Source organism: Carassius carassius, chromosome 9 (assembly GCF_963082965.1).
Source record: "Carassius carassius chromosome 9, fCarCar2.1, whole genome shotgun sequence".
NCBI classification, from domain to species: domain Eukaryota; kingdom Metazoa; phylum Chordata; class Actinopteri; order Cypriniformes; family Cyprinidae; genus Carassius; species Carassius carassius.
Window position 1 is genome coordinate 9,194,118 of NC_081763.1, and position 19,988 is coordinate 9,214,105.

Below are 19,988 nucleotides of genomic sequence, written 5' to 3' on the forward strand. Positions count from 1 at the left end.
GCGCTGCGTAATCGTGTTATCCCTCCCACTTCTGCTGACTGTTTTACTGAGACTTTCTAATCCAGTCCGAATAGGACATCAATATTACAGACGTCCTGTGGTAAAGTTACATTACTCCATCTACCCCCGTAAAACTAATCCCGTCCGAATAGGGCTTTAGACTCCAGAGGGTGCATAAAACTCTAAGAGCAAAGTTAGTTTCCACACTAATATCCCTCCATGTCTTATTGCTAGAGTAGATGTCTAATAAACAGGAAATGGACAAAGGTGAAAGAACTCATCTGACTTGCCTGCAACGATGCCTATGAGTTAATCAATAACAGAGTCATAAAAAAAAGTCCAATAGGGAAAGTGGTACATTTGCATGTATCTGTGCCTAAGTTGGCCACACTATCACAGCAGTATTTTAGGTTACTATGGCTACAAACACCAGCTCATTTCTGTTAATCAGCCACTGATTATACATACTCTAAAAAAAATGTCTCTTAAAGACATTGTGACCTTGTCCTGCAGTTTTGAGTACTTCTCGCCAATGGTTTTGTTTGATTGGATCCTGGGTTTAATTGTTTTAAATGTGATTCTTTTGTTTTGGAACTTTATTTTAGTGGACACCCTGCAAATTATTTATACAGACTATTAAATATGACCTAATCTATTGAAACTAATTAATGCAAACTACACTTGTGATTCTGACTCATCTTAGACTGTGACTTTCAAGAAGATGCTAGCCAATCATGATAGAAATCGTTGTGATACAAAAGTCTTCCTTTAAGTTAAATTATGAAATTAAAATGGCAAGAATAGTTAAAATTGTAATATTTTGAGAATAAAGTTGAAATAATATCAAAAGGGAAATTTGAACCACTTGCCTTATCATATAAACATTATCAACTGCCAAAACAACAATTTCTCTGTTGTACTACTGTATATGCAGGAAAGGTGGGCAGCAGGGTGGCCATCTGGTGTAACGGTGGCATTCATCAGTCAGAACTTGAGATGCCTGTCAAAAGTCCACTGGGTACAGCTGTGCCAGCCTGCCAATGAGGGCCTAAAACTTAAAAGAGTTATGAAATAATAGTTCAGATTTGGAGAAATTTAGCATTCCATCACTTGTTCACCATTGGACCCTCTGCAGTGAATGGGTGCCGTCAGAATGAGTCTGGACTCTCTGGATCCACTGGTGAACAAGTGATATAATGCAAAATTCTCCAAATCCATTCAGATAAAGAAACAAACTCACCTATATTCTGGATGGCCCGAGGGTGAGTAAATTTTCAGCAAATGTTCATTTTTTGGAGTGAACTGTTTCTTTAAAACTCTCATTCTGGGATTCATATATTATACGTACTAGGGCAATATGTCTACAGAAATAAATAAGTACACATTATACATGTAATTCTATTGCATTTCCTAGTCCATTGTACTAAATTCTAAAATGTATTTTTAATGTTTTTATATAGGCACGACTTAAAGGGATACTCCATCCCAAAATGAACATTTTGTCATTAATCACTTAGCCCCATGTCATTACAGACCCATAAAAGCTTTGTTCATCTTCGGAACACAATTTAAGATATTTTGGATGAAAACCTGGATGTTGTGACTGTTCCATAGACTGCCAAGTAAATAACAGAATCAAGGTCCAGGAAAAGTATGAAAGACATTGTCAGAATATGCCATCTGCAATCAGTGATTCAACTGAAACGTTATGAAGCAACGACAATACTTTTTGTAGGCAAAGAAAACAAAAATAACGACTTTATTCAACAATTCTTTTGACAACAGTCTCTTCTGTGTCTCTCCACATCCCTCAAACTGCCTACGCTCTTCTGTGTCAGCCGTGCCGTTATTTTTTGTTTCATTTGCATACAAAAAGTATTGTCGTTGCTTCATAACATTACGGTTGAATCACTAATGGCAGATTAACTATTCTGACAATGTCTTTCTTACTTTTCCTGGACCTTGACACTGTTATTTACTTGGCAGTCTATGGGACAGTCTCAAGCCTCCAGGTTTTCATGAAAAAAATCTTAAATTGTGTTCCGAAGATGAATGAAGCTTTTAGGGGTTTGAAATAACATGGGGGTAAGTGATTAATGACAACACTTTAATTTGGGGGTGCAGTATCCCTTTAAGATGATGAAAATACGACACTGTCATGACTGTGACAGTGTACAAGACTAAAGTTAATAAACATATCACAGACAAAACAACTGGGAATGTAGAAAAATTTTTACACACACAAAAAAGTGGTACAAATATTAAAGATATTGAGAGAATTTTTTGAAATCATACACATTCATCTCAATAAGCTCTCTAAACGCAATATTACTGTTCGTTAACAACAAAGATGATCATAACCATAAATAAACTTTCTGCTCCATTTCCTCTGTTTATTTAACAGCTTTTTGTGCATGAAGTTTGAGATGATTATGCACAAAAGCAACACCTCAGAAACAATAAAAGACTCTCTAAGGTATGACCAAAAATTATCGAGACACTTTGACCTGACCATGTTTTGCTTAAGTGTCATCTGACATTATCAAGATGAATTTGTCCTGACACAGTTTAACTCTGAGTTCTTGTCATATTTTATTACCATTTTCTAAACTATAGTGAATAAACTGTGATAACCTATCTATCTATCTATTAGGGGTGTAACGGTTCACAAAATTCATGGTTCGGTTCGGTACGGTTCGGTACGTTTTATATACAGCAAAAAGAAAAAATTGGCAGATAAATTTCCTTGATTTTTAAAAAATGTTTTATTTATTAAAACTAACAAAGTATGTTTTTTTTTTTTTTACATTGAACAATGATGGAGCTTTTCTTTACCCATCTTCTATGGTGTTTTCTTAGCAGCATACTGTATAAAACAAAAACAGCTCCTTATAAAAAAAATGAAAATGTTATATTAGTTATGAACAAATACAAAGATGTAACTTTTTATATGGAACTCTGTAAATCTTTATATTGAGTGTGTTTTTACTCAATTGGTTCTCTATAGGGCTTATGTTTTTTGGAACAAAGCAGGAATTACGGTCTGTCTGAAATGGGCTCGTGAAGGAATATTGTAACGGGGCTCAATTACATTAAGCATGTTCTTAAAACCTACGTTTTCCACTACAGAGTAAGGCGCTCGCTCACTCAGTACGCGCTGAAGTCTCGTTGCAAAATGGCTAATGCGTTTAACTGACCAGAAATAGAAGATTCTCCAATAACCAACAGGTCTGGTGTTTGGGTGCACTTTGGATTCCCTGTAAGCTATAATGGTGATGATAGAATCAATGGTAAATAGTAAGGTCTCATATCCGCGGCTATAATGTAAATGTAGCCTACCGATCGCCGTGGTGATGTCTTTTGCCCTGTTTGAATCCGTTGGAAATGTCTGTCTAAATGCTGCGGGGATAGTTTGTTGCGTGTATGTTTTTTTCGTCTTTTCCCAGATACTGACACACTAAGGTGATGTCGGCGTAAATGAGTTGACATGTTTCAAATATTCCCGCTGGTGTTTTTTTTTTTTTTTTTGTATTCCCGCTGTTGTACCCTAGATGCGACATATCGTTGTTTTTTATCCACCACTCTCTTGCCATCACCATTATAGCTTACAGGGAATCCAAAGTGCACCCAAACACCAGACCTGTTGGTTATTGGAGGATCTTCTATTTCTGGTCTGTTAAACGCATTGGCCATTTTGCAGCGAGCCTTCAGCGCTTACTGAGTGAGCGAGCGCCTGACTGAGTAGCCTAACATAAACATATAAGTTGGTGTTTTTTTCTTCTTCGGGGGGTGTCAGGGGCGTTGCCTGTTACGTCGTTTGGGTTATTGGGCTACCTTGTTGAACGCATATCATTATATTTCACAATTTTTTTTATTTTCCAAATATAATTATTTAGTCCAACGAACCATTCGGTCCATAATGCGTACCGCGTACCGAACCGAAAGCCGCGTACCGAACGGTTCAATACGAATACGCGTATCGTTACACCCCTACTATCTATCTATCTATTGATCATAAACAACATCTGTAAAATGCAATAGCACAAGTTGAACCTGCAATATTCTCCCATGCTGCAGCCTATTATAAATAAAGATTTTCATAGCCAGATATATGGATTTAGCATTAGAAAAAGGAATATTCTGCTCTAGTGCAGTGAGTGTTTTGAATATAAAGTCAGATGCTGAAATACTGCTACAGAATCACAAAGCAACTGTTTCAGCTCTCTAGATGTCAGCAGTCCATTTTATAGCTTCATATATTGTGCTCTAAATAAACTATGTTTTTTCTAAAAAATATTATATTTTATATATTTATTTGTGGAATAAATATATTGTGCTGTATGTCACTGTTCATGGTTATTTGCATAGCAATAAAACAGACATGAATCTATTGTTCCTCGCAGCTCCATTTTGAGCTAAAGCAAAGGTCAGCTGATCTTTGCTTCAATTCAGCAGCCTAGAGAATCACGAGAAAGACTGGCCTTCGCTAATACTGTCCATGTACAATAGTTCTTTAATGACCCATCCATTTCCAGGCTCTTTCACAAATAACTCCGGTAATACCACCAATTTGAGACTTTATGCTAGAAAATTACTTTAAGGTTACAATACAGTAAAGTTGTATATACAAAAGTTTTCTTAGTACATGTGCACAGCAATTTTATATTATGGACAACCTGCATGATGTTGCTTAAACACCTAAAAAAATATATTTCCAATCTGTGGTCTAAAATTGGTTAGGTCCATGCCAGAGATCATTTTCATATTCATCCACCCCTAAACATCACAAAAGAAAATGCAAATTAATGCTTAATGATGTTTACTGCGCATCAAAACTATGGAAAACCAACCCAGTGGTAAACTATATTCAGGCTGGGAAAATCAATAGAGCTTGTAAATAATGATGAATGATGATTCTTTAATTAGCCATTATTTCCCCAGTGCTGTGCCGAAATACAAGGGTTTCTGGAAATGAACACTGAACTCAATGCTGTGTCCCAAGATATTTCAGCACTGAGAGACTGCTGCTTGTGCCTAATTTGACTTTTTCATTACTTTTCATCAGGGACTCATACTGCTCAGTCATACGCGTATCGTATTAACAAAGTCCCACTTAAAAAGCTTTTTATGGAATAGGAAAATTCATAATGGCCAATTAAATCAACCAGATTCCCCAATTAATACTGCTGTCACGCTAGAGCTTTTGGTGTGGACCCGAATCTGTCTGACGTCAAGAGAGAGGTTTACACAACAGTGTTTTCTGTCGTGTGCAACAACATTTCAATAACAGTTAATTGCAACAGTTCGTTTGGAGTATTCAGTAAATAACTTTTACATTTTTGCATCTGATAGATAGTTTTTTCAAAGCGACTTACATTGCAATCAAGCTATACATTAGTCCACAACAGCTCCTTTCATGCCTAAAGGTACATTTATGCATTTTATGAACTTTTATGAACAACATACATTATTCAGGGTTTTAAATTTATAAGTTCATGCATTCCATGGGAATTAAACCCAGGACATTTGCTCTACTGTTTTGAACAACTGCAATGTAAAAAGTAAGAAACATGCCTGTGCCAAAACTGCACCTGATTTACCAAAGAATGTACTGAACAAACAAATAATGCTCTACTTAGACATACTTTCTACTTAGACATCACTTTCCTAGGATCTAGCATATAGGATCCTTTGGAAGGCCATGTTAGTTTTAGTGATCGTGTATTATAGTATAAAAGCTGTTTTTGGGGAGGTTTTGAACTATCTCACAGGATTAAGTTTTTATAGCACAATGATCTCTACATTGCAAAACATCAAGGAAATGTTGATTTCTCAATTCATGACCCTTTAATTTCAAGGATTTTTTTGTATTTATTTACAGGTGTTTCACCAGTATTTAGAATTTTTCACTTGATTGAACTGTGTTTTATCGTGAACGGAAATGTCTGTAAAATTTATGAATAATGTAATGAGCTGGCAGTACCTTTTCTGTTATTTTACAGATGTCTTTTTTTACAGTGTATGCCGCAATGAATACTAGTGTAAATGCTTGATTCTTGGTTGGCCAGTGTGGGGTCCGGGGATCTACATTCCGGGTTCAAATATTTTCGTATAATTACAATTAAATTAAAAATCACAGATCAATTACAGACTGCCTTCATTAGTTTCCTATAGCTTTCCTAGTTTCATGTTTCTCATAGCAGGTTGCATTCTATTTATTTCCAAATAACATTATTTCATATCAAATCAATATTTCATGTCCATTTATTTATTTATTGGGTAAGCATCTGCATAAATAGCCATTTAATGTTCGGTCAACCAAAAATAAACCCCATAAGGGTGATTCAGGACCTCTCTACTTCACACCAGGGTCCGGATGACTCTGTCAGGGTTTATTTGTGCTGCTGAGTGTACATTATCCCTTACAAGTCTTTGATGCAAACCGTGAAAGAACTCTGAGGTAATCTCATCTCAGCATGAACACCCAGAAGTCAGAGTTTAACTATCCAGGTCAAGTAACATTTGAAACTGGCACAGCGTTTGACTCTGACCTTGTGAGGCAGGACGACGGCGGATCCCCCGCTGATGCCTACTATGGGCACGGCCGTCTGCGTGGAGATGAAGTCTAGGATCTGCGCCACGGCCTCGGACCCAATGTTATCTTCAAAGACAACCCCATGCACCCTGTTAGCAGCCAGCGTGTCGCAGATGCGTGTCAGTAGAGAGCGTGGGTTGGTGTTGTTCACCAGCACAGTGATGGGGTTCACCTCCAGCGGTAGGTCCAGGAAGTTCTCCTGGCTCAGTCGCCCCTTGATCTCCATCTGGTAGGCGGAGCCGCTGAACACCACTGCCACGTTCACGGTGGGCTCAATTATCCCAAACGGGCGGCACTGGCAGCGGGGGGCAGAGCAGACAGACAGCAGCAGCAGCAACGGCAGCCACAGTGTGTCGCTGAGACAGCCTAGATGAACGCCCATCTCAGTCGCCTACTGCCTGGATGGAAGAGAACACAACCAGGGGTCAAATAAGAGGGGATGGTGGGGTTTAAGGGTGAATGAGCCATATAATTAATGCCTCAAGAAGAAGTCAAAACAATTTAAAGTAGTAAACATTAACTATGTTAACATGCACCAGATTAATCCATTAGCAATCTGATTGTGGCTCAATCAAAGTCTTCATCGTTCATTCAGCATGTAAACACTTAAATATGGCTATCTTTATTGAATAAAAAAATATGTTTGCGCACATGCACAGTGCCATGATGCATAGGTATACCTGAGACCTTTTATATTAAGATATCTGTTTACATAAAGTACGTTTTAGTTTTACGTTCATTCATGTTTATTTATGTCTTACAATTTTTGGGTTCATTTAAACAGAACTTTCAGGATCTGAATTTGGATTGGATTAATTTGGATTGCTGAAAATTTGTGCAGGTAAACATATCTACTGTGAGCAACATTTTTAAACAGTGTTTCAAATGAGGGAGATTTGACTTTATTTGAATTATTTGGCAACGTTTATAACACAGAATTGAACTCCGGTCTCTACTCTTCATTCTACCTTTCAACACATTTCATGATCTAATAAATTTCCAATGGCTATAACTCATTTTTACAGTGTATAATTTGCATGCATGGAATTTAGCTGTTGTGCACACACAGAGAAAAAGGTGTGCTATTGTAAACAGATCAGTTTAATCCATGAGACAACACTGCCATAATACTTCATAATCCAGACTTCAGACTCATTCTTTTGCCAGTCAGCATTTACAGCAAACCATTTAGAAATATTCTTGTATTAAATGCTAAAGGCCATTAGAGTTGCATGCAGAGATTGCACGTTTAGAGTTAGAGCTCGGGAGTCACTGGGTTGTCCAGCTGCTGTCCTACTCTCAAACCACATCCAACAGATGGTGGTCACAGTGTAAAAAAAATAAATAAAAAAATAAAATAAAAAAAATAAAATAAAAAAAATGGGGGGGGGGGGGGGATTTATTTATTTATTATGGGGATTTATTACCCCTAATTTATTTTATTTGCAGGGTGTTTAACATAATCCCTGAAATAAATAAAAAAAGTCAAGAGGCAAACATTGAGTTATATTATTGGCTTTTAAAGATTTTTTAGTCCGCCAATATGGATATTAAAACATCAGATATAAAACGAGGTTAAATTCAGCTTTCATTTATCATCTTCCATTTATAACTCTCCCAATCTTCTTTCACGCTCTGAAACTCATATCCAGTAATATCAAAGCGGTGATCCTTAAACAACATCGGTATGGACACGTGGGGTTATCCGTCAGACTCAGCGCTGTTTTTAAGGGGATTCGGGTCTTTGAATGGCTTTAGCTGTCCGGCCGCCTGCAGGCGAGTGCTGCGGAGATGCCACTTTGAACATGCTGAACAAATTTACTGTGTCTCATGAGCCAGACACCATGTAATCCTCCGTAATCCCCCCTAGCATGTCATGCTTCACGGCCTGATGGTATCACCTCATCCGACGGTCTCGTGTGGCAGAGAAGACTCTATTCCTGCACCAACCTTGTATGGCAGCTTCACATGTTACATGTTTCAAATATACACTAACATATATATATATATATATATATATATATAGGCTATAAATATATATATATATTTTTTTATTATTATTATTATTATTTATTTATTTGTTCAAGACTACTGTAAAAACGGTAATATTGTGAAATATTACAATTTTTATATATATATATATATATATATATATATATATTAAAATGTAATTTCCTCATTACTCCAGTCTTCAGTGTCACATGATCCTTCAGAAATCATTCTGATATGCTGATTTGATGCTCAATAAACATTTGTTATTATTATCAATGTTGAAAACAGTTGTGCTAGCTAATATTTATGTGGAAACCGTGATTTTGTTATTCTTTGATAAATACAAAGTTCAAAAGAACAGCATTTATTTGAAACAGAAATAAGTTTCAGATTAATAAACTGAATGTAATATAAGAAACTTATATTTAGAAAAAAAAACCCTCTAACTCTAGCGTTCTCTAATCTTTTTATCTGCTTGTTTTCATTTGATGTTTTTATGTATTATTAAAATAAAACACCTAGCTATGTGTAATGTGGGAGTTGTCACAAAACAAGTATTCTGGCATCATTTACTCGCCCTCATGTTGCCTCAAACCTGTATGACTTTCTTTCTTCTGTGAATGATGGCAGAACATTCAGTTTTTAGGTTAACTATCGGTTTAAAGACATTTGCTGTACCAAATGTGAGGGATATAAATCAAGTTCTGCTGCACGAGCAATTATTGATATATGGAAAAGTGCAAAATGTAACAGATTGGCCAAATGGCTCATCAGTGACCTAATCAAATGCATTTCTTTTGTCGATAATACCATTTAATTCAGGTATATGTCAAACAGATAAATGAACCGTATTAAAACATGTGGTTATTTTTTTATTTAAAGCACATTACTGGTAAGTGTGAGCTAAAGCAATGTGGATCATTTTATACAGTGACAATGACAGATTTCAACACAGCAGTTGGCAGATTGCACATGCATGCTTACTCAGAGGAAAGAGACGTGCGACACACAGTCCGCATGGTCTTGTTACCCTTACACAAATATCCATCAAGAGGACCAAAACGTAAACAGGCACAATCTAATTTTTCACCAATAGCTCTGGAATACACTGGCTACACACTAATTTCGATGCACAAGCTGTCCGCTCGGTTGAATGATTACATTTGCTTGTTCGCTATAACAGCTGTGAGAAATGTTCAGCAATTTATTAATATAAATTGGTACTGTAACTGATGAGAATGCAGACGGTGTGGTGCATTATTCATAAGTCCATACAAACAGCAAATTGTGAAGAACATGAGTTAATATGGTTTAGAATCAAATGGTTTTTAAAGATCAAGTCTTGACTAATGTTTATGAGAAAATAAGGAGCTGTCAGGGTTTTGCACTGTCACTTTGTTTTATGTTTGTTTCTTGTTTCTAGTGTCAGCACATGGCCTTGTTTAGTTATTTTCTCGGCCATGTGCTCCTTTAGCCCCTCCTCCTTGTTTCCTCTTTACCACACCCTCTTGTTACCCTAGTTGATCTAATTGTGCTCACCTGTCCCTCATGTATTTTCCTCCCTATTTATAGTGCACCTTACCCTTTTGTGTTTGCTGGTCTGTGGTCATTTTCACCCCCTCTGTCTGTGTCTGTGTCTGTGTCTGTGTCTGTGTCTGTGTCTGTGTCTGTGTCTGTGTCTGTGTCTGTGTCTGTGTCTGTGGCTGTGGCTGTGGCTGTGGCTGTGGCTGTGGCTGTGGCTGTGGCTGTGGCTGTGGCTGTGGCTGAATATGTGTCTGTGTCTTCCTGTCTGGTTGGTCTTGGTCTTTGTTTTGTCTAGTCCTTGTGATTCTATGTTGTTGTCTTGCTCCTTGTTTTAGTAATTTGTTTGTTCTTGCCCTTTGCTTTCATTTGTAATATTTAGTTTTTCTAGTCTTGATTCTTGGTTTTTTGATCATTCCCTTAAGTTGGTTAAATTGGTGGTTTCTTATTTTGTTACTTTACTTTTATTAGTTCATTGGTTTATGTTCTTTTTGTCTTTTGATTTTAACTTGTGTTTTTGTGGAGTCTGGTCTAGTCTTGTGTTCGAGTTCCTGCCCTGGTTCTTCCAGCCTGGCATCTGGTCTGTCTCCAGAGTCAGTGGTCAACAAGCTTCTGAGCTCTGCTCTATGGTGCCTTGTGTGGCCTTTCTTTCAGCCTGGTCTTGCTGCCCCCTCTGTTGCCCAAGTATTCTGCCAGTTGTTTCCTGAACCCTTCCCAGTGGCCTTCCCTAGCTGTTCTGTTTGTGTTCCTGTTGTGGTATCTGTTGTGCACTTCACTACCTCTTGTATCAGTCTGTCTTGTCAATAAAACCTTGTTATTTCTCACTGCAATTGGGTCCTCCTTCCTAGAGCCCTGACAGGAGTGTCCGCTGAATCTCACGAAACCTTTTAAGAATGTCACATATTTCACCATAATCAATAAGAAAAAAACATTTAAAAGTGTATTATATCATCTTTCAGCTTTTCCCTTCAGGGGTCGCCACAGTGAATCATCTCTCTCCACCTATCCCTATCTTTTGCATCCTCAACACTTGCACCCACTAGCTTCATATCCTCATTAATTCCATCTATATACCTCCTCTTTGCTCTTCCTCCTGCCTGGCAGCTCCATGTCCAACATTCTCCTACCAATATACTCCCTCTCCCTCCTCTGAACATGTCCAAACCATCTTAATCTGGCCTCCCTAACTTTGTCCCCCAAACGTCCAACATGAGCTGTCCCTCTGATGTACTCGTTCCTAATCCTGTCCAATCTTGTCACTCCCAAAGAGAACCTCAACATTTTCAGCTTTGCTACCTCTAGCTCTGATTCCTGTCTCTTCCTCAGTGCCACTGTCTCTAAACCATACAGCATAGCTGGTCTCACCACTGTCCTGTACACCTTCCCCTATATTCTCGCTGATATTTTCCCATCACACAGAGCTCCCGACACCTTTCTCCACCCATTCCAACCTGCCTGCACTCGCTTCTTTACCTCTTTCGCACACTCTCCATTACTCTGGACTGTTGACCCCAAGTATTTAAATTCCTGTACCTTCACCTCTTCACCCTGTAACCTTACTGTTCCACTTCCCTCCCTTTCATTCACACACATGTACTCAGTCTTACTACGACTGACTTATATTTCTCTTCTCTCCAGCGCAAACCTCCACCTCTCCAGGTTTTCCTCCACCTGCTCCTTGCTCTCACTACAGATCACAATGTCATCTGCAAACACCATTGTCCAAGGAGACTCCTGTCTGACCTCCTTTGACAACTGGTCCATCACTATAGCAAACAGGAATGGGCTCAGAGCCGATCCCTGATGCAGTCCCACCTCCATTTTGAACTACTCTGTCTGACCTACAGCACACCTCACCACTGTCCTGCTCCTCTCATACATGTCCTGCACTACTCTAACATACTTCTCTGCTACTCCTGTACCACAGTACCACAGCTGTTCTCTTGGCACCCTGTCATGCGCTTTCTCCAAGTCTACAAACACACAGTGCAACTCCCTCTGACCATCCCTATACTTCTCCATCAAAATTCTCAGAGCAAAAATTGCATCTCTTGTGCTCTTTCTGGGCATGAAGCCATACTGCTGCTCACAAATTTCCACTACCTTCCTTAACCTAGCATCCACTACTCTTTCCCATAGCTTCATTGTATGGCTCATCAACTTTATCCCCCTATAGTTGCTGCAACTCTGCACATCACCCTTATTCTTAAAGACTGGCACTAACACACTTCTTCTCCATTCCTCAGGCATCCTCTCATTCTCTAAAACCCTGTTGAACAAACTAGTAAAAAATTCCACAGCTACTTCCCCTAGACACTTCCAGACCTCCAGCGGGATGTCGTCAAGACCAACTGCCTTTTCCACTTTTCATCCTCTTCCAAGCCTTCCTGACTTCATCCTTTCTAATCTTATCTACTTTCTGTTCCACAGAGTTCACCCGTTCTACTCTTTTTTCCCTCTCATTTTCCTCATTCATCAACTCTTCAAAGTACTCCTTCCATCTCCTCTGTACACTCTCCGCACTTGTGAGCACCCTTCCATCTCTACCCTTAATAACTCTAACTTGCTGCACATCCTTCCCATCTCGATCCCTCTGCCTAGCTAACCTGTACAAGTCCTTCTCTCTTTCTCTAGTGTCTAACCTAGTGTACAACTCGTCATATGCCTTCTGCTTGGCCTTAGACACCTCCCTATTCACTCTGCACTGTAACTCCTTGTATTCCTGTCTATTGTCTTCAGTCCTGTTCATGTCCCACTTCTTCTTGGCTAACCTCTTTCTCTGGATACTATCCTGAACTTCTTCATTCCAGCACCAAGTCTCCTTATCTTCTTTCCTCATTCCGGATGACACACCCAGCACCTTTCTCCCCATCTCCCTGATTACTTCTGTTGTAGTTTCCCAGTCATCTGGCAGCACTACCTGACCACCCAGAGCCTGTCTCAACTTCTGTCTAAATTCCTCACAACATTCCCCCTTTTTCAGCTTCCACCACTTGGTTTTCTTCTCTATCTTTGACCTCCTCTTCTTACAGACCACACCACCATCCTATGCTGTCTGGCTACACTCTCTCCCACTACCACTTTACAGTCACTAATCTCTTTTAGATTGCCTCTTCTACATAGGATGTAGTCTATCTGTGTTCTCCTACCTCCACTCTTGTAAGTCACTCTATGCTCCTCCCTCTTCTGAAAATAAGTGTTAACCACAGCCATGTCCATCCTCTTAGCAAAGTCCACTACCATCTGTCCTTCAAGGTTCCTTTCCTTAACTCCAAACTTGCCCATCACCTCCTCATCACCTCTGTCCCCCTCACCAACATGTCCATTAAAATCTTATTTAAAATGATTTGAATAAGGTAAATTTAAGTGATTATTTTTAATGACAAATAACTACTCAACTTTCTCATTGTATTTGCTGCGATGAAAATAAAAGATAAGTTTAAATTATAGAATCATAGAAAATCATATCATATTTAAAGGATTTATAGAAATAAATAGATAATTGTTTTTATGAAAAAGCATTTACTAATTCAAATGTTAGAAATCCTATAAATATTCTTCCTCTTTTCTTTTTTTTTTTTTTTTTTGAAGTGAAATGTTTGGGATAAGTGTAAATCTCTAAAAGTTTGAGAGCCATCTGCATTCCTATAATCTGCAGTTTGGTGCAAATGCAAGACATTTTCTAAACTTAATATCCAGAGTCAGCTAGAAACAAGCAATCTGTAGGTTGTTTTCCCTAAAAGATGTAAACACTGTTAGTTTGAGTAACCCAACTATCCCAAAAGAAGCAATTGCTTGACCAATGGCAATAATTTGTGGGCGGGACTATCTGTTTGTCCAACCAATGGCACACCAGGGAAACTATCTATAAACAAGCGTCATTATTTTTCTAATTCCCATTGGTGACTCTAGAGGCACAGGAATAAAACACTTAACCTTTAGGAGTTGTAATCCAGTCTACCAATCTACAAGTCTATAGTTTATACTTCATTTCCCCTCCTCTCTCTCACACGCTATGTATTCTCTCACTCCCTGCATGGGTTTGATATGTGTCACTGTCCTTGACTTTCCCGAGCTGCTATCAGTAGAAAGTTTGTCTCTGCTCAGATTAGTGACCTCTCTAATTTGGCTCGGTGTAAATCAGTGCTGCCTCTGAGAACAGAGACCAGATTAGATCAAAGTAGCGCTTGCAGATCGCGCCCCACCGTCTCCCTCCCATATTCTGCTCCCTATCTGCCAGCACTCTTCGTTTTCTTTTCTTTTTCTTTTTACATTTCTATTGTTTGTACAATGTCTTGAGTTAAAAATACTTGGAGATTAAGAGTGTATTCTGCAGGTCTGATCAAATCTCTAGCAGCAGGAACTTAATACAGTGCTTCAAACCTCAAAGAAGTGTTCAACACCCTCTAGTGGACAAAAGAGAGAGGAAAAGCTACAATCACAATGCACTTATTGATTGCTATTGATACCATACATCAGTTTTAACAGGAGTACCAATGTAAAACTGTAAGCTCAACCCATTACTTAGTTGAGGTCCTCACAAATTTTGAAAAAAAAGTATAGTTCTTTGGTAATTATTTCCATCCATCCCTGAGCTAATTTTTCCCATTCATTCGTAACATTCCAAACCTTTGATATGTCAAGGGAATCACATTCCAACTTCAGTTCCATCACACTCTGACCCTGGAAAATTCCTCATAGTGGTACAGTGACATTTAAAGATGAGTCCTTCCCATAACCCCCAACATAAACAAGGTACATAACCAGGCTTTGATTGAAACCTTAAGAGAAAAAAGAAAATACTGTGACATAATAAAAAGCTCCTCCTCCTGCTTGACCTATCAGATGAGATAAAACTGAATATTGCACAAGAATTACAGCATACTGGCAAAATTACAAGCAAGAGCCAAAAGACTCTTGTGTAGCTTTACATATTATCATCACTATAGGCCTATATTACAGTGTAGATCATTTTTTATTTCAAAAGTAAATATACTATATAATAATATAGTAAATATAAAATAATTTTCATGTCAAATAACCACTCCACTTACTCACTGCCATTACTGTAATGCAAAAAGTATATATTGTTTACATAATTTATACCGTATTTATAAATACATAGAAAATAAGCATATAAAAATAATAATATGGTGCTCTACCATGTTACGTCTTATTTAAAATGCTTTGGATATGGTAAAAAAGTTTATACATATAAATTAAGTTTAATCTAACAATGAACACTTTATAATATAACAATATAACAATAAATGTTTCAGCAATTTTACGTTTATTTATAATTCTTTGAATAAAGTAGATATAGATGACATTATCTGACTTCCACTAGACTTCACTGACTTCATAAATTTTTCATAAAGTATTTATAAATAAATAGAAAATGTAAGTATGTAATAATAATAATAATAATATGGTACTTTGCCATATTTAAACATTTAAAACCCTTTGAATAACCTAAAAAAAATTACAACTGTTTAAGTGTTTGGGTAAAATAGGTTAAACAGGACAACTTGCTAAGCAGTCTGATCCCATAAAATGCCCATGGACTTGTAGTGAATATAAAAGGGTATTAAATCAGACGCACCTTCACTGATCTCATTTTTGGACAAACAGTCGAGTCAATAAACAGGCGCATTTATTGTCACATCAGATCAAGGTCAGCACTCAATTTTAATCTGAATCTTCATGACTGTGGTGCTAACGAATGTTTAAACTGCAGCATTCATTCAGCCTGCCATCAGATTTCACCTCTTAGCTATCGTGACTCAACATCTGGCTGTCTGTCATCGGCCCTGACAAGCTCCAGGTTTATATTTACTCATGTTGTCTTGATTAAATGATGCCTGTCATTATGGCCTCGTGATAAACATCAGTAACAAGCTGTCACATTAATACGCAGATATACTTTCTCTCTGTTCTGCCTGCAGCCATTCATCATGATTCTCACGCTCCACATTGTGCTTCCAGGTTACAGGCAGCTGACTGTACTGTATCAACAGAAATATCGGAATATAACACACAATACTAAAATAATGCAATAAATATGAACTAAATAACAGCTGTGACATAAAAACAAAAATAAAAAGCATAATATTTTAAAATATAAAGTGCTGTGCAGGGAATTAGGTGATGGTGATGATGGTGATGATAAATATAATAATTTACTTAAATTTTTAAAATATTATGGTGTAACCATAAAAATGTGATCTCTAATGACCACTGATTATCAAAATGAAGACCTTGCTTCCCACATTTGGGTTGAATCTCTCTCTCGCTCTATTTATCAGACAGACAGACAGACAGACAGACAGACAGACAGATGGATAGATGAACAGACAGACTGACAAAAAAGACAGACTGACAAACGAACAGACAGATAGACGGACTGAAACACAGACAGACAGATGGCTAGACAAACATACAGACTGACAGAAACACATACAGACAGACAGACAGACAGATAGACGTACAGACAGACTGACAGAAACACAGACGGATAGACGAACAGACAGACTGACAGAAACACATACTGACAGACAGACGGATAGACGAACAGACAGACTGACAGAAACACAGACTGACAGACAGGCAGACGGATAGACGAACAGACAGACTGACAGAAATACAGACTGACAGACAGACAGACAGACAGATAGACGAACAGACAGAAGCACATACTGACAGACAGACAGACAGACGGATAGATGAACAGACAGACTGACAGAAACACAGACTGACTGACAGACAGACAGATAGAAGGATAGACGAACAGACAGACTGACAGAAACACATACTGACAGACGGACTGACAAACAGACAGACTGACAGAAACACATACTGACAGACAGACAGACGGATAGACGAACAGACAGACTGACAGAAACACAGACTGACAGACAGACAGACGGATAGACGAACAGACAGACTGACAGAAACACAGACTGACAGACAGACAGATAGACGAACAGACAGAAGCACATACTGACAGACAGACAGACGGATAGATGAACAGACAGACTGACAGACAGACAGACAGACAGATAGAAGGATAGACGAACAGACAGACTGACAGAAACACATACTGACAGATGGATAGACGAACAGACAGACTGACAGAAACACAGACTGACAGACAGACGGATAGACGAACAGACAGACTGACTGTCAGACAGATAGACGAACAGACAGACTGACAGAAACACAGACTGACAGACAGACAGACGGATAGACGAACAGACAGACTGACAGAAACACAAAATGACAGACAGACAGACAGATAGACGAACAGACAGACTGACAGAAACACAGACTGACAGACGGATAGACGAACAGACAGACTGACAGAAACACAGACTGACAGACAGACAGACAGATAGACGAACAGACAGAAACACATACTGACAGACGGATAGACGAACAAATAGACTGACAGAAGCACATACTGACAGACAGACAGACGGATAGACAAACAGACAGACTGACAGAAACACGGACTGACAGACAGACAGACGGATAGAAGAACAGACAGACTGACAGAAACACAGACAGACAGACGGATAGATGAACAGACAGACTGACAAAAACACATACTGACAGACAGACAGACAGACAGATAGACAAACAGATAGACTGACAGAAACAGATACTGACAGACAGACGGATAGAAGAACAGACAGACTGACAGAAACACAGACAGACAGACGGACGGATAGACAGATAGATAGATAGATAGATTTTTTTTTTAAATACAGTTTTTATCTGTCAAACACTGCAAAACACATAAAGACTATATATAAAAACAACAAAACCACAGCAAACTACCCTTGCTCTCAATATCAAGGGTTTCTCTAGTTGCCCTACATCTTCTTATAAGCTTATCACACTATGCTTAACACTAGGTTAAGGCTACTTTGAATCCTGGGATATGACGCTATGACCCAAGATAGATCACAAAAAATGAAACAGAGCAAGGTAACCTGTTCACAACACATGACTGGCCTGGAGAGTTGTGCTGACTCTCTCTGTGGTATTGAGTTTGACAGTGTATTTTAGCATGTGCACCTCCTCATAAGACGCTCATTAAAGCTGCTGCATGACTGTGGCTTAACGAGCCATTAAAGGGCCATTAAGACTCATTACAGCACAGTCATGCAGCAGCCATGCTGGCTTAACATGACACTGACTGATTCTAAGAGCTGCTGCAGGTATAAACGCCTCACAAGGTGACTACTATAACATTATACAGCCTTCAAGAACTTTCCCATGTCCAAATCTTACTGCATTTGAATGCATAAAAATTAAAGTCTTTCAATCTTTCTTATTTTATAAAAACCTGAGATCTTTTGTCAGCAGCAATCACAAAAATCCTGATTAAAATATAAGTTTGACCTTGATATGTAGGTAAATGTAACTGCAACTAAATGTTTACATCACCTTAACAAAATTTGTATGGTGTTAGCATATGCATGGAGGTGTAAGGTGTTGTGGGTGGTTGCCAGGGTGTTGCTATGCAGTCGCTAAGGTGTACTGAGTGGTTGCTAGATGAGCCAAAATAAAAGACCACATAAAAGTCTCTATGACATTCTGGTTCCTCCTTTAGTGTAAGTCAACAGGAGGTTTTGATATGTTTTATTGCACATAAAGCATAAATCCAAATTTTGATGGATCATAAACGTGACAACACGCAGGACGTGCTTCAATTTAAGTTGTTACTAGCTCAGATCTCTAACCGCTACAACCTGACCAACTTAAATTCACGGACATAATAGTAACATTAAGCATTTAGTTTGGCATTTATGTCTAAAAACACACAGGCTATCAATTTCCCTTTAATTACACTCATGACATTCACTAATAAATAATAAATCATTGGTTCATTCATATATGGGTACTTTGACATGACAGTCACAGAAGTGTTCTGTGGTGTTACATGCTACACTCTATCTGAACAACATTTTCTAATTAATATGCATGCATTTTTATGACCTTATGTAAATTGAAAAACTACATGGTATATTTGAACTCTTAAACATTCATTTGTCACCCCGCAGGACCATTTAGTGAACTGCACAATGCAAAAAAGTAACTAAAAAACGTAAAAAAAAAAAAAAATGTGTTACTATTATTATGTACTATTATAATTTATATATATATATATATAGAGAGAGAGAGAGAGAGAGAGAGAGAGAGAGAGACAGTTCTCAAATTCCGAGTATGGGACACCATACTTGGCCACATGTCCTTTCCAAACCAAACCTAACCACAAAGCTCTTTGAAGTAATTGGATTGGAGTCTCATTACAAATAATGTTTTGTGAAGGGAAAATCTCGGACTTTGCATCCCTGGCTTGAGCTATAGGGTCAAATATGACCTGTGTTAATGGTGCTGCGTTAATACATTATTATTGCGTAAACCTGGACAGCGCTAAATTCAACACAAGAGACAAGTCTGTCTGACATGTTTTTTTTTCTTGCTGCCTTTTGACTGCCAAAAAATAACTGGCCATGATCATCAGCTGTTTTTAAACAATCAGTCCATGGCCGAAAGTGGAAATAATTGTTTTTATCTGCCAATACCGATTATTGGCCGATAAATTGGTGCATCCCTACAAAAAGATGTAAGAGGTCAAGGTTCAAATATGCACATGATGCCTGTATGTATGTATATATATATATATATATATATATATATATATATATATATATATATATATATATATATATATATATATATATATATATATAAATATATATATATATTTATTCATTCAAATAAGTTATCATCTTGAATATTAAAGAAACTTAAAAAACAAGGTTTCTGCATTAAAACTTGCCCCTTATACATACATTTTATCCAAAACTCT

At 38.0% G+C, this 19,988-nt stretch overlaps 1 protein-coding gene across 1 annotated transcript in view; it reads right to left on the reverse strand.

Moving 5' to 3' along the window:
- Positions 1-19,988, reverse strand: part of LOC132148870 (glutamate receptor ionotropic, NMDA 2C-like) — a 75,621-nt gene that overhangs the window by 48,321 nt on the left and 7,312 nt on the right. The window contains exon 2 of the mRNA XM_059557622.1: positions 6,552-6,993. Coding sequence (XP_059413605.1) covers positions 6,552-6,977 — 426 coding nt within the window. The 5' untranslated portion in view covers positions 6,978-6,993. The remainder of the gene's footprint in view (positions 1-6,551; positions 6,994-19,988) is intronic.